At 40.8% G+C, this 14,922-nt stretch overlaps 1 protein-coding gene across 2 annotated transcripts in view; it reads left to right on the top strand.

The window, feature by feature from the left end:
- The first annotated feature begins 1,427 nt into the window (after window positions 1-1,427).
- The window catches only part of ZFAND3 (zinc finger AN1-type containing 3), a 240,902-nt gene continuing 227,407 nt past the window's right edge, over window positions 1,428-14,922 (top strand). For both annotated transcript variants that reach the window (XM_037895532.2, XM_037895531.2), the window contains exon 1: window positions 1,428-3,174. In XM_037895532.2, the coding sequence (XP_037751460.1) occupies window positions 3,104-3,174 (71 nt within the window). In that variant the 5' untranslated portion in view covers window positions 1,428-3,103. The remainder of the gene's footprint in view (window positions 3,175-14,922) is intronic.

The following is a 14,922-nucleotide window of genomic DNA, read 5'->3' on the forward strand; positions in this document are numbered from 1 at the left end:
TGACCATCGCTTATTAGCACAGTAGTGTCCAGGAAATGGACCGCTTGTGTGGATTGGTTTAGGCTGAGGTTGATAGTGGGATGGAAATTGTTGAAAGCATGGTGGAATTCCTCAAGGGCTTCTTTTCAATGGGTCCAGATGATGAAGATGTCATCAATGTAGCGCAAGTAGAGTAGAAGCGTTAGGGGACGAGAGCTAAGGAAGCGTTGTTCTAAGTCAGCCATAAAAATGTTGGCGTACTGTGGGGCCAGGCGGGTACCCATAGCAGTGCCACTGAGTTGAAGGTATATATTGTCCCCAAATGTGAAATAGTTGTGGGTGAGGACAAAGCACTGATGCCCAGACTAGTATACAGCCACCAGATCTTTAAAGAGAAGCGACATTTGGATCAGTTAAGTTGTCAGCAAGAACTCTTGACAGGTGTTCTATTTCCCGCATACCAGTCACTGCAACCAATACAATTGTTGCATTCAAATTAGCTGTAGAGGAAAGATGGTGACTGGTTGAGTTACCTCTGATGTCAGAATGGCCCTACATAAAGTGTTACCCAAACTGTTGACCTGAGCCTGTCTGTAGCCTATATAATCATAATGATTAGATTCACCAATCTTTAATAATGTAGCATAATTGCAATTTAATTTCTCAAAGTGTAGCCTATAGATAAGATCTCAATTAATGTTAACTAGACAAAAAGTATGAAGTATTTGTGTTACTCCATTGTAAAGATAATTCAAGACAAAGAAAAGACACAGGATGATAAAATTCTTAAAGGATCCAGTTTTACCCTGTAATTTATAAACTAATGATCAGATTTACTTGTACTCAAAGAGCAAGTGCTGTAAGTTTGGAGAGGATATGCTTTATTTATCATACAACATAAAAAGGTTGAATCCAACCCTGCTTTAAATGCAAAACAGAAAAACTTTAACTATGGAATTGCAACCAGCATCTCCATAATAAACTATATTAAAATTACCTTACATTGTTAATCATAATACTAATACTTTTCACTTACATAGCACTTTTCATCCAAGGATCAAAAAGCGCTTTACAGTAGTCAGTCAATATCGTTATTCCCATTTCACAGATGGAGAAACTGAGGCACACAGAGACAACTTACTTGGGATCACACACCAAGTCTATGTCAGAAATACAGTCCAGGTCTCCTGACCTCCAGTTCAAATACTTAAATGCTAGAACCTCCCATTTTTGTAGCGCTAGAGTGCTCTAAACTTGTAACTGATTATTTTAAAAATGTATTTTACTCTTCTGTTTATGCTGCTTTACTTTTTGCAATTTGTTCAGCTCAGACAAGAAGAAAGACTCGTCAGTTTTCCTTCTTCAATGTCAGTTTAAGGCTGGTTTTTTTTATGTGCGGTGTGTTATGTTTGCCATACATAAAGGAAATATATGCATTTTCAGTCTAGATTACTTTTATTTTACATCAGGGAAAACAAAGAAAAATTAGAAAATGTCCAGGAAAGAGAAAGCAAAGTCTTTCTCTCTCACTTTGTAAGACACAATTATCTTGAATCTTCTCAACCCTGCTCCCAATAGACAAGCAGGTAATCTTTAATCTGAAGGATGCAATATGCAGAAAACAAAATCATAAGTATAGACACCACAAATCATTTGTACAGTGCTATACTCTTTCAGTAGCAAATACTAAATTAATATTTATTTGTTAACAAAAAATTGTGTTCCACTGCAATTGAAAATTAAGAGTTATTTCTCAGAAATATCTGTTGTGGTCTTAGATTTGTATAGGTTTGTTCTTACATCACCTACATTTGGGGGCCAAATTTAATCTGATTCTGTACTTGCAAAGTACAAATGGTAGAGAGGCTAACCCCTCTGCCAGATTGGTTTAAATGTAATTTTCATTTAATTTTAGTCAGCTCTGGATGGTTTAGGTGTCTTTTGGCAGAATTTGGGGTATGGAGTGGGGAAAGTTTTGAGGATGACAGATAGACCAATGCTCCTGTCCGAGGGCAATGAAACTCACAGGAGCACGGAGAAAGGAAGGGACCGGGTAGGATCCACACCGTGCGGAACAACGAGTCCCCAGACACACCTCTGGGGTCATTAAACCCTTGCTAAGCAGTGGGGCGTGTTGTGGGGAGGGGGTCTGGGCTGGAGCTGGGGGGGGGGGGGGGAGCGACCCGAGGCAGACAAAGACCCTGGGTCTTGCGGGAAATGGTTCAGGGGATCGATGAGAGTCAAGGTCGGGCACCCCGGGGAGCGAACCGGCCCCAGCACCGCTCGGGCACTGAGCGGGCAGCGGGCACCAGCCCAAGGTCACACACGGGGTGGGGGGGTGGTCCGGACGGAGAACCCAGGAGTCCGGGCCCGCAGACCCGCCTCTCAATCACGAGCGCCTCCAGGCGCACGAGGCCCCGGGCGGCGGCGGGGTCTGAGTAGGGGATGCCGGACCCACAGGGGGGTGCCGGGGCTGGATTTCACGCCGGGGGAACCTCCCGCGACGAGGCGGCTCCGCTGCCACTTCCGGGTTCCCCCTAATCGCGCATGCGCCACTCGCCAACCCTCACCCCATCTCTCAGGCCGAGGTCCATCTTCCCGGGCCGTACCATCACGTACATGTGGTGGGAGGGAGGCCTCTCAAGATACTTCTGTTGTCCCCGCTGCCCCTGAACCCTCTGAGGCCGGATGCGACTCATTAGTCCTGGATATCGGCGCCCTCAGCAGTTACCGTCTCCTGGCCCTCGCCCCTGCTTTATTCCAACCTCCCCCACCGGAGGACGATGGTGCGGGCCACTCCCACCTGAGCCAGCGGCCAGGCGATACCATCCCGCGCACTACGGGGGGAGGAGCTGGGGGTATTGTTGGGTCAGGGGGTGCGTGCGGCCCGCGGCGAGAGTAGGTTCGTCACAGCCGCCGCTGAGAGGGAGGGGCGCCGGCCGGAGCTCAGTGTCCCCCCCAGGCCTCGCCGGGCGCGGCTGCTGCTCCCGTTCCGTCCCCTCCGCTACCGCCGCAGTGGTAGCGCCCGGCTCCAGCTGACCGGCCTGGAATCCCGGCTCCGAGCCCCGGACCCTCCGCTCCTAGCGACCCCCCGCCCCGGCCCCGCCGGAGACTCGGACCTGCCATGGGAGACGCCGGCAGCGAGCGCAGCAAGGCGCCCAGCCTGCCGCCCCGGTGCCCCTGCGGCTTCTGGGGGTGAGTGCGGCCCGGGGAGGGGGCCGAGCGGGCGGGGTGAGGCCCGGGGGAGGAGGCCGGGCCGGGGTCTGGGCTACACCGTGGGGCTGGGCAGGACCAGAGCCGGGCCTGGTGGCTAAGGCCAGGGACGGCAGAGCCGGGTTGGGGCTGGGATTACTGGTCTCCCCTCGGGCCTGTCACGAAGGCTGCACCACCCCCCTTCCCCACCCTAGTCTGGATTGCTTCAGGGCAGGGGCGTGTGGCCCCTGCTGTGCGGGGGGGCTTCCCCTGTCAGAGGGGCCCCTCCCCCAGGCATGTGACTGTATTTGCTGCATCACAGAGGGGGTGGCTGGCTCCTGATTTACAAGTACAAGTGGCTTAGTAGGGGTGGCGACAGTCGTTAAATCATCCCAAAATATCCCATCTGTATTCTCGTTTCAAGGCATTGAATAGCTCTCTGTAGTGGGGTCCCCATCTGTGTGTGTCTGTGGCTTGTATTAGTCATCACATTATTATTATTTAGTCATCCCCATGTGTTACCACCTCCCCACTCCCCCCCACAGCTTTGACACCTTTGTCTGGGCTCCTCCATGGCCTTTAGAAATTGTAGAGAATTTCCTGAAGGGAGCAGCTTCAATGTCTCTCTCTGCCCATCCCTCCAGATGTTCTATTTAATTGATACTAACACACCTTGTTTCTGAGCCCCCAGGTGGAATAATTGTGACATCAGCAAAGTGCCAGGCAGGCAATTTTCTTGAATTCTTTCAAGAATTTTGGTCTTTCATAGATATGGCTAGCATGTAACTTAGGTCCCCTTTCAGTCTGTCCTGCTTTAGGTCTGTAAAGAGCCATATACAGCCATGTATATATGATTAGCAATACAGAAGGTGTCCTGTTGCCACTTTATAAAACCTTCCCAGCAGGCCTCATGCTAGGGATGGTCCATGTCATCTGCTGGCTAATCCTGTTTTTTTAGGGGGAAAAGTCATTCCTCTGTGCTGGAGGAAAAAAACATAACTGCCCATTTGATTCTTCTTTCACTTTCCGGGCCATGCCTGGTAATGATGTTTCCATTATTGGTTTTTAGCAGATATACTGTGGCATATGGAATGTGCTGGCTGAGACATGAACAAAAAGTGTCTTTAATATGTGTGGTGAAAATGTAGGTCCCTAAAGCTCTTATTTATGGAGTGTTCAAAGGATATGTAAATGGGTAGAATTGTGGGATCCACCTGAGACTTATACCTGTCTATGACTGTACCTTCTTGGGATTTATATAATACAATTTAAGGTACTTTGGAGGAGCGGAGGGACACATATTAAGAGTGATTTAGAACGGTCACTATTCAATAGGCTACATTTGATGATTTTATTGGAATGGCAGAATTCTAAATTAAATCCCATTTGTGAGTTATGATACAAGTCTGAACTTTGACAAATATGATGATTCCATTGGGAGTGAACCTACAAGGCATATTGTAAATATACAGTAAATTGTTACTTTATTTTTGATTTACTAGGCCCCTGTATTCATGCCTCATGTCTTCTATAACATGACTGAAAAAGAGTTGCCACTATTTCCATTATGATGTGCTGGCTTCTGTGATCAGTGATGATGTACAAAGGCACTGAAGGAGTTATGAAAACTTCAGCTCACAGCTCTTTTCATGCTGAACTTTGTATTGAGTTCAGTGTCCTGTGTTTGTGACATCAGTGTATTGTCATGAAAAAAATCTGGTGCCTCAAATGGTGCAATGAGGCTATGAAGAAAATGGCCCTTTAAAGATGCTGCCTATATATTGATGGATATTTCTCCTCATCACACAAACACCCATCACAATTGGGACTGATTTTCCCCCTTTCGAAAGGATGTCGTTCCAGCAGTAATTCCTCCAAGATAGGGTTGAAATACTTTGGCAGTGGAACAGTATGGAAAATTTCCCCTTCTCTACCTGTTGTGTTGATAAACAGGGCTTCAGTTTCTCGGTCTGTCAATCTGGCACCTTTCCAGAACACAAATATACTTTATCAGAAGGAAAAGAAAAGAAAAGAGAGAGATTGTTTTATCAGAAGCTCAGACTTTTCCTCATTGAGTTATCAGAGGCTGACATTGTTAAGCGTCCTGTACAGTGGCTGGCTTGTGTACAAGTGTAGTTCTGATCTCTGAAGACACACTTGTCCTCGTTTTCTTTGTCCTTGTTTACACTAGAAATGGTTTGCTGGTAGAACTGTACTGCTGTAGCTATGTTGGCAAGTCCTCCTAGTGGAAATGCAGCTTATCACCAGCCTTGGGAGGAATCTTGATCCTTGTACTAGTGGACAGGCAGTAAGTGGTGCACATCTCACTCTTCTCTCCGAAACCTTTGGCTGTTCAATGTTCCCCCCTAGTCTAATGATCAGGATTTCTCTCAAGGCTGCCCTTGATCCTGAATCACACTTGTGGTAGAACAATGTATGCTAAGCCAATGGGCTAGTCTGGACTCCAGGAAGTTGGTCTTGGCTAAATATGAAAAGGTTGTAATTATTTTCATGTGGTGAAACAGAAAAGTTCTGTGTAATGTTTAGTACTAGCTTTTGCCTAAAGTGAATGTTCTCTACAGTAATCCACAAACATTTGGCGTGGTAAGAAAAATGTGAAAAGGAGCATTACAAATAAAGTAGGCCTTTCATGTAAAAATACTTGCTGTTGATCCTAGCACTAAAATCTGTCTTTAGGTGAACTACAATGTCAGGAGTTCAGGAAACACACATTTTAAAAAGTGATGTACAAGGGGGGGGGGGGTGAGGAGGAGGGAGGATTCCATATTTTGTTGCTGATTTCTGATGCATAAAAGTCTGAAAAGTTTAAAAAACTTTTGCTTGTTTTTATATTAGAAATTTAGGTCCTGTTTAGGCTGGAAGACTCTGTGTTTACTGGACGTTTACTAGAAAACTAGTAAAATGGTGATGATACAAGATACTGCGAACTGAACAACTGAGAGGGGAAGGGATTTTTTGTCAGACTATATGTAGAACTTTCTTTAAACATCTATTTAAGGTCAATGATTAACTTCAATTATAAATGTTAATCTTTGTTAAAGCTCACAATAACAAGCCCTGAAAGCTCCCAGAGGCCTTATAGCAATACCTTGACATTCCTTTTTTCTAAGGAGGAAAAACAAAAAAAATACCTTTCAATTATTCTTTATGCATCATTTTTTTTTTTTTTTTTTTTAAAAAAGGAACAATCCCTTTAAATCCTTTAGGTCAAGTGGAGCATTGGGTTGAACATTACATTTTAATAAATCATTTCAGGTATCCAAACAGACAGCCTAAATCTGCAAACCTAGTCTATAATAATCTCTTAGAACTTCATTTACAAAAGAATTTATGCTTCCAATATCTTCGAAATACCTTCACTGTTCTTTCCTTCCATTATTATAGCATGTCATAAGCTTTGTTGAGTTTCAGGCAGTGTGAGCATTGCAACATACATTTGGGGTTTCAGTTGTACTGGATTTACGTTCTTTCAGTTTCTTTTTGGAATCACAGACTGCAGGTTGCATTGGTTGTTTTCTTTTAGAGCTGCAGATTTCACAAACATATATCTTATGCCATACGTACTCCAATCAAGCCATTTTTCTTGGTACCTAGAGCTGTTTTGCTCAAATTTAGGACCCAATCCTGTTATGGATATCCTGTGGGCAGATCCCAATTGACTTTGGAAGGGCTTTCTCTACACAAGGACAGGAATCCATTTGTGCAGAGCTCATTGCAGGACTGGGACCTTTGTAATTAAGCAGTCATATGCATGGGTTAATATTACAAGCTGAAATACCAGTTGGACTTATAGGAGTTGATTGTGGGGAAGGGAGACGTCAAAGAAATAACTTGACAACTTTATTTGTGCTCTAGTGAATATTTTTATTTCCTTTAAAGCCCATACCAACATTGTATGCAATGCCTTAGAACCAGAAAAGAAGGAAATATGTTAATAAGCATAAAACAAATGAATTCCATTCTCAAAATGGTGGCTGCTAGCAGGAAGTTGATTAAATACACAGTATGATTAGTTTGATCCCATCTTATTTCTGGCAACTTATAAGGTACTGTACTCCGCCAAAGCTGATGGCAATACTGCTTTGAGAACCGGCCAGCAGGGGTTCGGTAGGATGTTACCACTTATCCTGCTTCTCACTGACACTGTCTCCATCCTATACATGATGACACATTCAGCCCCAAGCTTTCTAGTGTCCTGGGAGAATCCAGAGCTTACTTCTGAATCTGAATTTTCTAGTTGTTAGTACATTACCATGCTGCTGTCACATTAACCTGGCCCTTTTGTGATTGTCTAATATAGTATGAAGCAGTTGATCAACAGAATATAAATTTCAGTTACATGATTAATTTCTGACTATGGATCACTGAAGCATTCCTTTTTTCTAATCAAATAAGTTGTTTCTTTTTTTTAAATAAAAGAAAGTCCTTTGGTTTTTCACAACGCTCTCTCTGGGCACTGATTAACTTGGAGGTTGAAGCTTTTTTTTTCCTCTCCAAGGACCCTGGGTGATCTTTTTAAAAAGAAAAGGAGTACTTGTGGCACCTTAGAGACTAACCAATTCATTTGAGCATGAGCTTTCGTGAGCTACAGCTCACTTCATCGGATGCATCCGATGAAGTGAGCTGTAGCTCACGAAAGCTCATGCTCAAATGAATTGGTTAGTCTCTAAGGTGCCACAAGTACTCCTTTTCTTTTTGCGAATACAGACTAACACGGCTGTTACTCTGAACCCTTTTTAAAAATAACTTCCTAATTTCCGGAGTCCACACCTGTTCACATTCTTACCTAACTAAAGGTGCCTTTGTAAGCTTCATTTTGTTTTGTACCAGAACACCACATCCTTGCCACCTAAACCAGGCTTGAATAGACAGTAGTAGAAATATACACGTTTCTGTGAAAATGCTTTTCCACTGCGACGAAGGTGGTGCAGTGGATTAGTGGTGCCTCTCCTGTCTGGAACCTCAAGTTCTGGAGCAAGCCATTAGAGAATGAATTGTTGATTTGTTCTAGTTCACATCAGAACTACCATACAGCTTGTTACAATTTGTGTTGACGAGTCTTTAGTGAAGACTGGACTAGAATGGCAGTGAATACTGTAGGTCGAAGTTGAGGTGCATTGGAGTAACTGCAGGTTGATGGTGATGCTGTGGATCAGAATTGAGGAGTATTGACATAGCTGTGGTAAGGAAGCCTACTTTTAGGTCTAGCTCTAACCAAAACTGTTATTTCCTCACACTAAATAGGGTGAATTGATTTAAATCCATAGTAAAACATAAAGCTTAAAAATCACTGCCTTTAATTACTGTTGATTTTTTTTTTTTTTTTTTTTTACTTAAGTGAAAACTCATTTTCCGATAGGAGAGCCAAAACATAAGTTGTCTCCTTTCTTTAAAAATTATTTTATTACAAAGGTTTATGGGGCACCTACCTATCAGGGGGCACTTTACAAGGCTTAAACTGAGTAATTAACATGTCTTGAGTTAGTGGTTAGGATCTGATTTTGTGTTTGTGTGTGTGTGTGTATCTGTGTGACAAATACTTGAATGTAATATTTCTGGTTTACTAGATATGAACTCATTAACACTGACCTCTTAGTATCTTCACACGAGTGTTTCAAAGTACTTTATAAATAAGGCTTTACAACAGTTGCTGTGAGCTAGATATTCTCTTCTGTTCTTTGATTTCCGTCCATTGGCTCAGCAGCAATGATGGTGCTGAATTAAGTCTTTCCACCACTTTCTGTCTTGCACCAGCTTCATGGCTTTGTAGTTAGGTATTATATTGAAATGGAGGAAGCCTGTAAGAGAATGGGTTGATCCACTGGACTACCAGCAAGTAAAGAGAGTAATTAAGGATGATAAAGACACTTTAGAGAAACTAAAATTCTTTGCATCAGTTTTCATCATAGAGGATATTGAAGATGATCAGAGACATGGGAATTTTTCAATATGAGGGGAAAATGAAACAGTCTGGGATTCTTTTATCATGTTCTCTCTTTGAACTAGAGTTTATATAAAATAATGACTAATATAGAGCAAGTAAGTTAGATGCAAGGGACAGCCACTTAAATTGAAAGATAGTAAATTTAAAATTGATAAAAGTAGATACTTTTGAATACAGCACACAACCTGTGGAATTCTTGCCACAAGGTATCAATTTCAGGACTGGAGCTAAACTATTTCAAAAGTACATTTGTTGCTGAAGTTGAACCATTGAAATGGAAATTGCTGGCCTATCACATAGAGCCATATTTTGTTGAAGTAGTAAACCAGCTTTCTCTACAGAAACCTCTTCTCTGTGGATATAGGAAATAACTTCTTCATTTGGACCAATGAGTTCAAAATTGGAGAAACAAAAATGAGAGTAGACAAAGCAAAAACGTTGAATTTGCTGTTCTAAAAAATGAACAAAAACCAGATGGCATATGAAAATATCTGGTTTAAGAAAACCATTGGCATGCTTGCTGAACTAGAGATCTGTTCATCTCTCCAGTTAAGCCAGGGGGTGAAAAATCTAGTCACCTAAACCATGAATTTCTCCATAATACAAGCTTTCATATAGAAAAAAGAAAAGGAGTACTTGTGGCACCTTAGAGACTAACCAATTTATTTGAGCATGAGCTTTCGTGAGCTACAGCTCACTTCATCGGATGCATACTGTGGAAACTGCAGAAGACATTATATATACAGAGACCATGAAACAATACCTCCTCCCTCCCCACTCTCCTGCTGGTAATAGCTTATCTAAAGTGATCATCAAGTTGGGCCATTTCCAGCACAAATCCAGGTTTTCTCACCCTCCGCCCGGCCTCCCCCCCCCCCCCAAACTCACTCTCCTGCTGGCAATAGCCCATCCAAAGTGACCACTCTCTTTACAATGTGCATGATAATCAAGGTGGGCCATTTCCAGCACAAATCCAGGTTTTCTCACCCCCCCCCCCCCCCAAACAAACTCACTCTCCTGCTGGCAATAGCTCATCCAAACTGACTACTCTCCTTACAATGTGCATGATAATCAAGGTGGGCCATTTACAGCATAAATCCAAGTTTAACCAGAAGGTCTGGGGGGGGGAGGAAAAAACAAGGGGAAATAGGCTACCTTGCATAATGACTTAGCCACTCCCAGTCTCTATTTAAGCCTAAATTAATAGTATCCAATTTGCAAATGAATTCCAATTCAGCAGTTTCTCGCTGGAGTCTGGATTTGAAGTTTTTTTGCTGTAAGATAGCAAAAATTATAGAAAAAATTGTTGCAAAGATAACCTTCTGAATGTAAACTGACAAGGAGCAAGTCATTTTCACTCTACTAGTTGGTGAAGCTTGGAGCAGTTTGGGAGCACTAGAGTCATTTGTCCTAGACCACCTACGGTCTTTCTTATTAGCTTCTGAATGGTATGTGTCTGGTATTTTTTTCAAACTGTGGTAAGCTGAAAGTATTGTGACTTGAATAATGCTAACATTTGCTCCATAGTGAGAACTACAAAATGTTTCTTTGGTTTTATACTGTTTAATAACATAGACTGTACTACTCTATAATGTGTCACTCAAGAACCTGACACTGGTTTTGTGCTGTAGATATGTCACGCTTTACATATTGAGTCAATTGACTTAATTGGAGGTGTTTTTCAGTTCATTTTAAATTATTCTAACATCTTATAATGAACATAGTCCATGAGACAAAGGGTTGTCAATGTACATCTCAGTTTTAAGTAAGCATAACTTTCATAATTAAAAGGGATATTTAAGTTTGTCTTCACGCTGACACCAAACTCTCACAAATGTTTATAAAAACTGTTCTGAACATGGAGCTCAAAGGATTCTAATACTACATCCTTGAAGTAATGAAAAGAGGAGGCTTAAAAGCTAATTTTGCGTTCAGAGTCATGTCATCCTTTTGACTAAGGAAGGAGTTGGCCATAGAACACACAGGTTCCGCTAGTGTCATGAAATGAGTCGGTTACATATTTTCATTGAGGAGCTTGGTTTTGATTTGAATATTTTGATTGACTTGGCATGGAAATTTCTCTCAGATTTGAGAATGGCTTCGAAATTAGATTACTTTATCTATAAATAAATGCAAGTCTCTTTTGGCAGCACATAAGTGCATATATCAGAGATGGATGTACCATGTTTTCATAAAAAAACAGTCCTTTTTTCTGTTTATAATCTGAGCCTGAAGCTGAGGAATGATTATCTCCTGTCCTCTCAAATTAGCATTTTTTGAAGATGGATTAGTTAACTGTAAAATAAGTACATTGGTGTACATATCCTGCAGATGTCTTAGGAGAATGGCATGCAGTGAATATATGTATATATGTGTATGTATATATTCTATAATGTTGATTGTGATCATGTGATGAGATCCTCTTTTGGGCCTCAAAAGGAAGCCATGTGTTCAGATAATCTGGGGACAAGTGAACTCGTCTGATTTGTCGCCCCTCCCCCCGCCCTTTTCTTTCTTTCTTTCTTTCTTTTTTTTTTAAAGAGAAAATGGCACCCCGCCCACTTGTCTTACTCAAATGACTAAGAGGATATTCTTTTTCCTGTCAATACAGGTTGGACAGGGGTTACTGAGAAAGAGCCCTCTTATGATTTTTAGAAGAAATTGTAAATGGGACGTGTGATTGTGGGGTGACAGTTGGCTTCTCCAGATGCGAAACATTCTAGAAGGTCCAGGTCTGAGTATTTCCTGATCTATTATTTACAAAACAAAATGACCTGCAGGGGCCTGAGAGAATATGTGGGCAAATATAGCTGGAGACATTGCCAGTGACAAATGCAAAATGATTCTGAAAATGAAGCCTCTGTGTGGATGACTAGCACCTTATGATTTCAGGTAGAGGTTTGTCTAGGTGCCAGAGCTGACAGTGGTATCAGTAGAACTTGCGTAGTTTCTGTAGACTCATGCAAAAACAGACAACTGCTACTTCAGATTTTAAAGAGATACCATCATATTAAAAAAATCATATGGCCAGATCCTGCATTCATTGAAGTCATTGGGAATCATAGGTACACAGGAAATGTAGGATTAGTCCCATATATTGTAAACAGTTCTTTAGCTGTGTTACAAATTGTGCCTTAAATGAAGAGTTTTCAAATGTTCGTAGCAGGGAATGCTGTCATAATGGAGAGCTTGACTCGGATGCTTCCTCTTCCATTCACAATTGTGTGTACCACCATCGCTTTTCTCACTGGCGATTGAATAACATCCCTGTGGCAACTACAGCACCTGTGAACATGGAAGAGTATGTTAGAAAAGTATTTAATTATTTTTTAGTTCCAGCAAGTATTCCGTGGGCTCCTAGTGTTCTGACAGCCCACAGTTTGGGAACCCCACTGCCTTAGGTGGTTAAAACAGATTCGTAAGCATCCTGTTCACTTTTCGCTATTTATCATGCTCGCTTCTTGCATTCTCTTAACTTGAACACCGAAGATGAATGCAGGCAGTTAGGTTTCAAGTTCAGTGCTGTAGTGTTTGGATTGTAAACGCTTCAGGGAAATATTTATTTGTTTTAAAAAGACTTTTTATTGTCATTTAAATAATTTTGAAAACATTTCTGTTGGACATAGGTTTTATAAAAGCTTGTTTTTACAAAAAATGTATTTTGCCCAATTTGAATGGCTCTAAATAAATAAATATGATAAACACTTGTTCTATGCAGACTCTTCTGTAGAGAATAAATTGTACACGTGTTCATGCGTGCATACTGTTTTTTCTAAAGCAGTTTTAAAAAGCAACCAGGCAAACTGATAAAAAGGGCAGGGAGCATTGTTTGATGACTTTAGTAAGAAAGAAAAGGAGTACTTGTGGCACCTTAGAGACTAACCAATTTATTTGAGCATAAGCTTTCGTGAGCTACAGCTCACGAAATCCGATGTAGCTCACGAAAGCTTATGCTCAAATAAATTGGTTAGTCTCTAAGGTGCCACAAGTACTCCTTTTCTTTTTGCGAATACAGACTAACACGGCTGTTACTCTGAAACCTTTAGTAAGAAACTGATGGAACTGAGTTCCATTCCCAGCTTTTAAACAAACATAGTCTGTGACCTTGGATGAGCTGCTTAACATCTGTGCCTTGGTTTCGTCCCTTTTAAAATGAGTGTGTTTATCTATCATGCCACTAATGTTTGTAAAGCACTTTGAGATCCCTGAATGAAAATTGCTATATCAGTTCAAAGTATCTTTAAAAAAAAAAAAAAAAAAAAAAGAAATAAGCAGTTCTAGAGTGAGAGCAGTTAGAAAAATACAGAATAGCTCTTTATCATAGAGAATCCAAAGTCCTGTCTCATTGGCTTAATCACTAAAACAAGGTCTGCTTTCACAATATGCACATATTACAGAGATTGGCCTTGTCACCATGACGGCAGTGTTTTGATCTCTAATTATATGCTGTTTGTGAAAGATGTCTCAGAGTAAGTTACATATGTATTTTTAAAGTATGCAAAGCTGTCTCACTTACAGAGGAATCCCACAGTATTTGAAATTGTATGGTTATCCTAGCTGTTGATTAGATACTATTTTGGTGCAAGATGTCATCAATATCATGCAGTCTAGCTTGTTGGAGAATCAATTATATGTCTTTGAAAGTGGTGGTGGTGTTGTTTTTTTATTTAACAAAAATCAATTGCAGGTCATTGAAACACATTTTTAGCTTGAGAGGAGCTAAATCTTAGGCCTGATATTGCTGATAACAGCTTGCAGGAGCAGGTGTTGATTTTAATGTTAGACAAAGTAATACTTCTTATTTTAAAAATGTGCTGGCATTACTTTTTAGTGTGCATCAAGAATGAAGGAAGTGTTAAAATATAGCAATGACAAAATTAGTTCACTGGGTTTTTAGGAGAACACTTTTTGTTTTGTTTTTTTGTTTGTTTTTTGTTTTTCTTTTTAACCCAGAAAATCTTAGTACAGATTTGGCCCATCCTAGAGAACTTCATCCAATCTTTACATCTGGGATGCTAAGTAATTTAAAAAAAAAACAACAAAAAACAATTCCCCCCTTATCCCACTCAGTGCTGGCTGGCTATTGGAGAATACAGTTTCTAAAGCTGGACTCAGTATGTGTTAACACACTTGTTGATTTATTAATGACTTTTGGTTTTTAGCTCTATCGATAGTGTTTTAACAATGATTGGTACCAGAAGAGAATTTTCTGATTTTAGTTTGGTACAGCTTTAATAGAGTATTCATCAGTTTTACATCCAATGGTTTCCTTTTTAGAATTGATCTTGAGTCCATGCTACCTTGAAAGAGCAAGAGCCTTTTTGAGCCCCTCCTATAAAAAGTTTGCTCCAATATCAGTGTTGAGGATCCTGTGTCAATCTTTGTTCAAATTTTGTATAGGAAAATCTGGTGCTGGAAAAGTCTTGAAACTTATTCAGTCTCCTTAAAGTTTAGAAGACTGAAAAACTGGTCATTGCTTGGGGTTCCTGAAATCTTTCTCAAACATGGAATGAGTAGTTGGTTTTGGTATAATTAATGCAGGGCATTTACGATGGATCAAAATATGCTTAGTAGTCTCCCTATATGCTAACTTGTCATTTTTGAACGTTGTGTAGAAAGCAATTTATAATTACATTTGAAATCTTCCAGTATTTTTGCTGAATAGTGGGGCTCTGCATTTAATACTGATGTACAAAATAAATGAAATTGCCTTAGAAATAATTCAGTTAATTTGATGAAGGTTGATTCCTTTTTAGTTTGCAAAATAACTTTCCAAGCCTCATAAC

Source organism: Chelonia mydas, chromosome 3 (assembly GCF_015237465.2).
Source record: "Chelonia mydas isolate rCheMyd1 chromosome 3, rCheMyd1.pri.v2, whole genome shotgun sequence".
In the NCBI taxonomy this organism is placed as follows: domain Eukaryota; kingdom Metazoa; phylum Chordata; order Testudines; family Cheloniidae; genus Chelonia; species Chelonia mydas.